General features: G+C 51.7%; 2 protein-coding genes across 2 annotated transcripts; both read left to right on the top strand.

The window, feature by feature from the left end:
• Nucleotides 1-4,163: 4,163 nt before the first annotated feature.
• On the top strand, nucleotides 4,164-5,495 carry BROUX77_005254 (uncharacterized protein; the record flags this gene model as incomplete). The annotated part of the gene is made up of 1 exon (XM_073750107.1): nucleotides 4,164-5,495. The coding sequence occupies one exon, from the start codon at nucleotides 4,164-4,166 to the stop codon at nucleotides 5,493-5,495; it is 1,332 nt and encodes a 443-aa protein (XP_073604140.1).
• Nucleotides 5,496-6,347: 852 nt separating this feature from the next.
• Nucleotides 6,348-9,560, top strand: BROUX77_005253 (uncharacterized protein; the record flags this gene model as incomplete). The annotated part of the gene is made up of 6 exons (XM_073750106.1): nucleotides 6,348-6,397; nucleotides 6,451-6,569; nucleotides 6,654-7,931; nucleotides 7,992-9,289; nucleotides 9,378-9,464; nucleotides 9,546-9,560. The coding sequence occupies 6 exons, from the start codon at nucleotides 6,348-6,350 to the stop codon at nucleotides 9,558-9,560; spliced, it is 2,847 nt and encodes a 948-aa protein (XP_073604139.1).
• Nucleotides 9,561-9,697: the final 137 nt, after the last annotated feature.

The following is a 9,697-nucleotide window of genomic DNA, read 5'->3' as shown; positions in this document are numbered from 1 at the left end:
AATGGCCCTTTCTGTTGTGTATCATTTCCTCGACAAAACATGCTGGTAAGAGTATCGTTGTGCGCCTAGCGAAGGATAACTAGTCAACTACTGCTGATGGTGTTTACGAGGATACCATAACCATCTCAGGATAACCATCTGAGCGCCAAAAGTGACACTGATACACTGTCCCAGGCCCATCTTTCAAGTTCTCCGAGTGCCAAAGTATTGGCTCCTAAGATGTCCAATCTTCATGGCAAGTCGATGGTTCTCTAGGACCTCAACACAAGACTCCTAGTCAAAAGTGATGTTAGCAAGTATTCAGCAAGTTCCATAAAGTCCCAATGACCCCATGATGCCGAATCTTGGACGACTTGGTTGGCGGGCGTTGTCAGTACAACACATCTGAACGGTTACACCAGCTTTTGCTTTCAGGGTTTAAACACATCACTTTTGTTAAGTACTTGCAGTCCCTCGGTGGCTTTATGAGTGGTGTCTTCCACGTCAAGGTTGATGAACTGAACGCGGAGAATAATAGCCTCCGTACAGAGTTCTACGGTTCTATTCTTTTTCTGGCTAGATCTGATAGCAGCTGGCACTTCACACGCTGCAGCCATGTTCTCAGAAGTATGACCACGCAATACGGGCGCATCATTTGCTATCCCGCTGAATCCAAGACGAGGCGTACCGCCGAACAGTCCGAAACGACACTTCATTTACGGACAGGCGTGGCAAAACGCGTCTGTAGTCTCGCCAGCTCGCCACTGCCATCCATCCCCACCGGCGCCGAATTGACAGGCAAATTTGCCAAGCAGCCACCTACAAGATGGCACATACCTCCTTTTCCTTTACTTTTATCCTCCGACTTCGGACCAGCAAACGACAGGCGTGGCTGCGGCAAAGGTGACGCTCCTGAACCTCGACCTCTTCGAACTCCCACCAACTCTACTTCAAAGCTTCCTTGCCAAGGCCAGATGAGAGGATATGAGATGTATCTAGCATTCACACCAGATTGGAGAAAGTGGCGCAATTGATACGTGAAAAGACTGCCAAGGCCTTAGCCGTGCTCACCGTTTGCACGGCCAGCAAGCCCACCACCAAGTGACACTCCTATGTGATCCATGAGGGGGCCGTGATACACAGCAAACTTGCTTGGCGCTGTCATTCCCGTCACCCCAGAAAGTGAGGGTCTGGAAACACATAACATATCCAAGGGCTAAATCGAGACTTGATCCTACCCCGGTCATTCTTGACATCCACTAACCGAAAATGCGACGGGGAGAAGGGTGTGGCATAGAGGCACCCTGGTCAAGGTCTCCTTCAGCCCAACGCAGGGTCCCGCCCCCAAACGGATAGTGTACGAAACCTTAAATACGTAACGAGTTAGTTAGTTAGTTGACCAACTCAACATAACTACTAATTGGGCTTGCGTGCCGAGTCACTGAAATATACCAGAATCTGATAACAGATGGTCTGGTACGCTTATCTTTAGCTAAAGGAAGTATCTCTCGGTGATTCTCTAAGCCAAGGAAATTCAACGTTGGACACTTGGGAAAGTTGGTTTTCGGTTACAGCGAAGTGGGATTGGCAAATATACAAATCAAAAAAGGTCATGTGTTGCTGTTGATAATGGAGGTTAGTACCGAAGAGGTGACATATTCCGTTCATTGTCTATTTGTTCAGAGACAGAATCTAGACATGTGAGTTTAAGGCAAGATAATCCTCCAAGACAGGCTTCTGGCTTAACTTTTCTTGTTGTATATAGTTACAGTGGAAGATATGCATACTAGTGATCGTGTGGACGACCGTGAACATGGCGTCTGATAAAGGGTTAACTAGGGTCTGCATAGGGCTATAAAAGGCCTGATATGCTATTTTTATTAAACTGTACATGGTTGTTCCTTTTCGTAGTTAACCTCAGCCTATTATGATACTTTTCTATTATAGCCAAGACCTAAGCCGCTACGCAAGTGCACACAACTTCTTGTGAAAACGAGAGCAGAGCAGAGCATGAGCCAGTAGGCAGTGTTGGACGTGGAAATTGAGAGACAATGCAAAACCGTCTTGATCTCTCTCTCCCTCTCCTTTTTCCTCGCTGACTGACTTTGCTAGCAAGCGCCGGAACAGCGGATTGAAGCCACCTTCTATGTATGTCCATTTTCTTCCCCACGGATTCTCCCAGCCGGTGATTGCGAGACCCCGTTCCTCTAAATATATGCAAGACCACGAAAACTGTCATTTCTGCAGGCGTCTGCGGTTCTCGCCAGGATCTCGGCATGCGTCTCACTCAAACTCCCCCAAACCACAGGCTAAACGAACCACCAAATGCTTTTTCCAGGCCGCCTGCTGATCGTTCCCCCCGCCAGCCAAGCCCTAAAATTTGCCCTGAACAATATTTACCTGTCCGGAATCGCCGCTACAATGTGTTTGAATTCACCTGTTACCGGCGGCCCCGCTGCAAAGCCGCCTTCATTGACTTCGTTGGCCTTGTTCTAGGGGTTCCTTTGGGCTTCCTTTTCTTCCAGAGGGGCTTCTGGATTATCTTGGCAGCCTCCAACTTCATAGGCATGCCACCACGGAGCCGCTGGTGGCTCGTGCCGGGCTGGCTTGGTCAAGTCTCTATACAAGCACAAATATGGCCATCATCTAGAATAGCGTCTCGTAGTGGGGCGTGGAAGGGTTGCTAGACCAATCAGGCGACAGAATCTCAGCTACCTACACATCCGTAGATATATCAGCCATGTGAGAGCACGTTTACCCTTACAGACAAGGGCGTCCATATTATCCATTACATAGCATTATACCGCTTAATGTCAAGGTACGTGACCCGAGCCTGCTAGATCGCCAGACATCGGGGCGTCTTCGAGCCCCCAAATTGCCCACTCGCTTTGGGTGATCGAGAAACGTGGGATGCCCATGACCAGGGCCGGAGAAAAGAGAGACAACCACATCGCTTATAGAAGACGCCAGAGAAACAAATTGCTTCGATTGTCGAGGGCGAAGCCTAGCCTAGCCAAGCCTAGCCAAGCCAGGCCAAGCCGAGCCAAGCCAGTCCAGGCCAGGCAGCGTTGCCCTCGCTTATCGCTTTATATCTCCGCACTACCCCAGAACAGGTGGACTTGAACAGGTGCAATCTTGCTTTGAGATCGAGAACTCTATTTCCTCCACATCTTGCCTGCCCCATGTCCCTCCCCCCATATGCCATTTACCATGATGTTTGATTGTAGAACCCATCTCCAACAAGTCGTTTTCTTGGCGATAACTCAACTCTTGTGGACCTACCTTCTTGTGTCTCTGGGCCGACCTTGGGCGCGTAGGGCTCCTGGGACTTCCCGCACAAGTAGAGCACTGCTGGACTTGTACTCATACTCGTATGCCCCAAGCGTTCTCGGCAGGTTGTAAAGTTTTTGTGGTGCAGGCGGGCCAGGCGATACCTAGGGCACTTGCACACACTATTCCAAAACCATGTGATTCTCAAGCTTCGCTTTTGTGTAGTTACATACACCCACCAGTCTATGCATGCACTTATATGCGGCCATTTAAGTGCTGGTGCCCAATAGACAACACGCCTTGTTCATGAGGCCCACGTGTGCTAGTCCTCGCCACGATGCCACCTGGCGTTAGATATCATGAAGTTTGTGAAGTTTGACGTCCAAGCGTGGCAATCATGGAGTCATGCGGCAGATGTGCCGGTGTTATTGCGTACCACTACAGGCGTTTTAGGCTGGATACCCGGACATCGTCAGTGCAGTCAGGACTATCTGGTGGTACCGAATTCCGTTCGGATGTGCTCCAAAACAACCTTTTCCTGGATAGCCAAGAGACAACAAGCTGGGGGAAAGAGAGAGAAAAGGGAAAAAAAGCCTTCTCTCAATCTCCATGTCGGTCGGCTATCAAGAAAAAATGACCGTTCTCGCAACTTCGGACAACTGATAGACTTCGACCAGAAAAGAGTAAATATGATGTCGGAGAAAAGACCGAGTCAGCAGGACGTGCATTAATACGACGGCATGCCAGCTTCTTTTGAGCTTTCAAATTCTCTTCATTCTCATCTACTCACTCATCTGACTCTCTACTGTATACACTGTTGTTACACATCTTTCTTCTTCTCTCCTAGTACTCATCTCAGCCCTTCAAGTTATTTTCTCTGTTGTTATTCACAAAGTCTCGCCCCCGTCCCCGAGATGCGCTTCTCCTTTCTCGCAGCCATGGCCTTGGCTACTGTCAGCCAAGCCGGCACTTTCGAAGGAATCTCCTCTGAATATAGCTTCGATCTCAAGGAGGCTTACAACCCTAAGTGGATGGCTGACGTCCCCAATGAGGCCCAAGTATCGTCTCTGTCCATCCCGGGAACCCACAACTCCATGGCCTTGATACATGGCTACAACATGGCCCTTTTATGCCAGAATATCTACTTGAAAAAGCAGCTCGAGGCTGGTATCAGATATCTTGATGTCAGCGGCCGGGTATCCGATACTAAGCTCAGGGACATGATTGAAATCTACCACAAAAACGAACACACCGGCTACACTTTTGATACCGTCCTAAAGGAAATCTTCGACTTTCTACAAGAAAACCCCTCGGAAGGCATTATTCTGCGCCTTCATAAAGACTTTAAGAAGTCTGGGACTGACGAAAAGTTTGAGAAGTTTGTCGCCATGTACCTGGGCCCCGACTCTCCGCTTGGAGAGCGGGCCGAGGAATTACTATTCATCCCCTCTAGCAAACAAGGCTTTCCGGCTCCTCTAATGGGGGAACTTCGCGGCAAGCTGATGATCCTCCAAGATTTCACCACCAAAGAACCTGGCCGTTTTGGCATTCCCTGGAACTCTCCTAATCTCATTGTCACAGACGACAAGGCTACCTTAGGGCATTTTAGGATAAAGCCGAAAATGAAGGCTGTCGAGAAAGACCTCCATGCCGCCAGCCTGGAAATGGAAAACAAAATTCACATTACTCACACAAGCGTTAGCGTTGGCAGTACACCCTACAAGGCTGCCGGTGGCAGAAAAGGCTCGAGAAGGGGAATGAACGATCGGCTGGGCGAGTACTTGAAAACCACCCGCATTTACCATACCGGCATCATTGCCATGGACTTCCCGGGCAAGAAGCTTGTCGACGAGATTGTTCAGCTCAACACCCGGTTCTACAGTGCATCTCAAAGCAACAAAGGCTCCAGCCGTCCCCAAAGTGACTCGAGCTCTCACTACAGCCAGTCCTCTGATAGTGTTGGGAGCTCTGAAAGCTCTGAAAGCTTTGACGACTTTCCCGGCTTTCAGCCTTCTCCAGCGGTCTCGTTTCCTCAGCGTTTTCCGGCTCCCCCGAAGACCCTTTTTCCTCCACTTCCCCCGGCTGCAGCTGCCCTGGCTCCGGCTTCTCAGGACATTCCTGAAGTTTCAGAAGCTTCGGCTTCTGGAAGTTCTCCAGCTTCTAAGGACATTCCGGATGTCCCAGAAGATCCAGTTGCTTCAGTTCCCCCGAGCTCTAATGAGATTAAAGAAGTCCCAGCAAAATAGAGTTCGGCATGATTTGTATTTTTTTTAAAAACAGCTATAATGACCCCATAATACAATGCGATGTTTTCTTTACCAAAAAATATTCATGAACCATACAAACACGTGTCGATGATGTGTTGTGTCCAGGTTCCAAGATGCCATGACGTCAATGAGTTAACAACTAACTTCATCGTTACACTAGTTAGCTAATCGGTTGCTGGAGGTAGGGTTGAGCCATGTTCAGTTAGCCACAGGATTTGGAGCACTTTAACTAGTTAGTGCATTTTTGTGGATCTGTATAGTTAGTGTTGGGGCCAAATTCCACTGGAGAGCTTGTAGTATAGGTCTACCTCGCAGTTGATTTCTGGAGTGGGAAACTAATACATCACAAAATTAGTCTAAGCAGAAGAGGATCTTCATTCTAGCTACAGAAAAGCACCCATCCAAGTCCGGACGTAACATTTCCAAAACGATTATCGTGTAGTTGGCAGACATGCAACCAGGCTTTTGCCCGACCTCGAAGACCCTATCACTAGCATTTTCACCATAGACCCTAATAGTACACACCACGTGACTGCGCATCGTCCCAATCGTCCCAAACCCAGCCCACCGACCATCAACACCAACCTTTGCACACTGCAATCGCGCTTTTCATTTTGCCTCAAGCCATTTGCTGTATCGACTCCACCGCCATTCCCCTTTTTCTGCTGCGCTTTCTGGCGGGTTGCCTTATGCAGCAGCATCACAAAGACTGACATGTCTGGCTTTTCCGCGGCCTCTCACACCACGATTCGCCGCCATCTACCAACCGCCGATTAATCTGCGATAGCCTTGCGCCTCTCAGTATCCATCCCCTTCTCCGCGGCGCTCACCATGGGGAATCTCACCACAGAGTCCGACCCCATATGGGCCGATCTTGACTGGTATTTTATGCCGCTCCCATTGGCCGAGGCCATTTCGCTAACCACCGCTGCAGGGCCATGGGCCAGATGCTCATTATGGGCTGGGATGGGACCGAAGTCACGCCGCAGATCCGGCGCCTCATTGCCGAGAAGCATCTGGGCTCCATTATCCTGACGGCCAAGAATCTCAAGTGTAAGTGAACCACCGGCTAGTCCGGCGTGATCCTCGGGGCCCACTTATGCTAACCCGATCCTCCTCTCCGCGTCTCCTCTGCAGCCGCCCACCAGACCGCCAAGCTGGTGCAGGAGCTCCAAATGATTGCAAAGCAGTCGGGCCACCCCCAGCCACTGCTCATTGCCCTGGACCAGGAAAACGGCGGCGTCAACAGTCTCTTTGACGACGACTACGTGTGCCAGTTTCCCAGCGCCATGGGAATCGGCGCGACCGGCCGCTCCGAGCTGGCCTACGAAGTGACCAAGGCCACAGCTACCGAAATCGCAGCTTGTGGCATTAATCTAATGCTTGGCCCTGTACTTGATGTGTTGTCTAACGCTCGCTATCAGCCGCTTGGAGTGCGCGCTACTTCGGATGACCCCCAAGAAGTCTCCGAGTACGCCAATGCCGCGATTCGTGGCATCAAGGACGCCGGCATTGCTTGCTGCGGCAAGCATTTCCCGTCGTATGGAAATCTGGACTTTGGCGGCTCCAATCTCGATATTCCCATCATCACGCAAACCCTAGAGGAGCTTAGTCTTAGTGCCCTGATCCCTTTCCGTAATGCCATTGCTACTGGCAATCTGGACGCCATGTTTGTCGGTGGCTGTGGCATATCAAATCCCAGCCTCAACGTGCAACACGCTTGCTTGTCAGATCAGGTCGTTGATTATTTGCTACGCAATGAGCTCAAGTTCAACGGTGTCGCAATCTCCGAGTGTCTTGAAATGGAGGCCTTGAGTCACGAGATTGGTGTGCAGAATGGTGTCGTCATGGCCGTCGAGGCCGGCTGTGATTTGGTTTTGCTATGCCGTGCCTATCCTGTGCAACTTGAGGCTATCGAGGGTTTGAGGCTGGGAGTTGAAAGCGGAATCATCTCCCGGACGCGTATCATGACTTCTGTACAGCGCGTCTTAAAGGTCAAATCCGAGTGCACCTCCTGGGCCAAGGCTCTTAACCCGCCTGGAATTTCGCTTCTATCGCAGTTGCACCCATCACACCTAGCTCTTTCCAAACGGGCCTACGACAGCTCGATTGCCGTCATTAGAAACAACGAGAAGCTGATTCCTTTGTCTCAATCCATCCACCCACAAGAGGAGATCTTGCTGCTGACACCACTGGTCAAACCACTCCCGGCCTCGACGCTTACCAAATTAGAATCAAAACACCGCCATGCACCTGGGTCGCAAAATGACGTTCATGAGCGCTGGTCTCAGGCTGGACGCGCAGGCGCCATCATGACTGGCGAAGAGGTTTTCCGCGAGCTAGGCCGATCTCTGGCGCGCACGCGAAATGGAAAGCTGCTACACACGAGCTATACAGCAAATGGCGTCCGGCCTGGTGAGTTTTACGTCACACATTGTTTCCTTTTGCTCACATACTAACCGCTTTGTTTCCTAGTGCACGAAAACCTCATCAACCGCGCCTCGTGTGTCATTATTGTCACTGCTGATGCTAACCGCAACAAGTACCAGTCTGGGTTCGCTAAGCATGTTGACATGATGTGCTCCATGCTACGCTCACGTGGCCAGAAGAAACACTTGATTGTAGTGGCCGTGAGCTCGCCCTATGACTTTGCCATGGACAAGACCATTGGCACGTACATCTGCACGTTTGACTTTACCGAAACAGCTATGCATGCCTTGGTGCGCACTCTTTTTGGCAAATGTCCCATGGCCGGAACTCTTCCCGGGACCCTTCGCAAGACTCGCAGCCGCATCAAATCGCGCCAGCCATGGCTAGTGGAACCCTATGACCGCCAGCGCGATTGCCACAGTCTAGATAAGCTGATTAGATCGGTGGCTCGCAGTAGCGTCGAGCTGCCGACTCTCGAAAAGTTCACATCCACCGCGTTTCACCTCCCCCTCTGCGGAGCTTCGACTGCGCCTGGGGATAGTCCCTCTTCGGATCAAATGGCACTGTCAGAGGCTCACTTTGTGGTGCGCAACAGCTCGACAGGCGCGCTGTATGGATTCATTGCCACGTGGACATATCCCGAAGCCTCCCTAGGCGTCATTGGCGCTCTGCTTGTAGACCCCGTTAAACGAAACGTTTCCATTGGCCGGTCGCTGCACCGCCGTGCAGTTCGCAGTCTTTCCGCCACCGGCGTGTCCAAGGTGCAGCTTGGCACCGCATTCCCAGCCGTTTTCCTCGGCATCCCCATCAATAGTGCCGATGCCGACACTGAAAGCGGCGCCGTGCACGACTGGTTCGCCGCAGCCGGGTGGACCGTCCAGTTCCCCACGCGCCTCGCCATTCTCACCATCCCCTCGCTGGCCGCATGGTCTGCGCCCGACGGCCTGCTGGCGTCCATGCAGCGCGCCGGCCTCAGCTTCGATCTCGTCCACGGCGTCGCCAACGCCGACTCGGTCGAGGCGCACATCTCACCGTGCGCCGGCCCGGACGTCATTGCGCTCTACCGCGCGGCCCTGACCGACAGCGGGTGCGGCGTCGTGCGCGCCAAGTGCGGCGAGGCCATTCTCGGCAGCGTTGTGTTTGCGCGCGCCGGTAGCGCGCTGGCCAACGCGTTTCCGCTTGCGCCGGCTGGCCGCGGGCCGAGGCATGGCCTCTCGGCTGGCATCCTGGCGCCGGTTGTCAGCGCAGGCAGAGAGCAGCAGGCGCTGGTGCTGCAGGGCCTGGCGCTGATGGGCGTGCGGCAGAGCAAGGCGAACAAGTGCGAGAGTGTGATGCTTTGTCTGGTAAGTAGCGACGAATGCTTTTTGCCTTAATCGAGAGTGATTTCACGGAAGATGGGCTTTGCTAACAGTTGTGTTTTTCTTTTTGTAGACTATGGACGACTCGGAGGAGTTGCTGCATGCCATGGGATTTGAAAACGTGCAGGCGTACGACTCGCTAACGACGTCGATTGAGTGTGTAAGTGGTCTCTGACTTGAATAACACCATGGCGTTGTCTTGTGCTTCGAGGAGTGCGTGTACTGACTTTTCTTCATCTAGTTAACGGACAATTAGGCAATTGTCTCCCTCTCTGTCATTTATCTCGAGCAATTTCGGTTCTTTTTTGGTTACAGCGGATGCAAATATTAATATACCCAGGCTTAGAACGTGTAAATACCTGTGGGCCCATGTGTGTAGAGAAGAGAAGAAAT

The sequence above is a fragment of the Berkeleyomyces rouxiae genome (assembly GCF_048999995.1).
Source record: "Berkeleyomyces rouxiae strain 22BRR77 chromosome Unknown BrBRR77_ptg000005l, whole genome shotgun sequence".
NCBI classification, from domain to species: domain Eukaryota; kingdom Fungi; phylum Ascomycota; class Sordariomycetes; order Microascales; family Ceratocystidaceae; genus Berkeleyomyces; species Berkeleyomyces rouxiae.
This window is presented reverse-complemented; position numbering and strand designations above follow the sequence as displayed.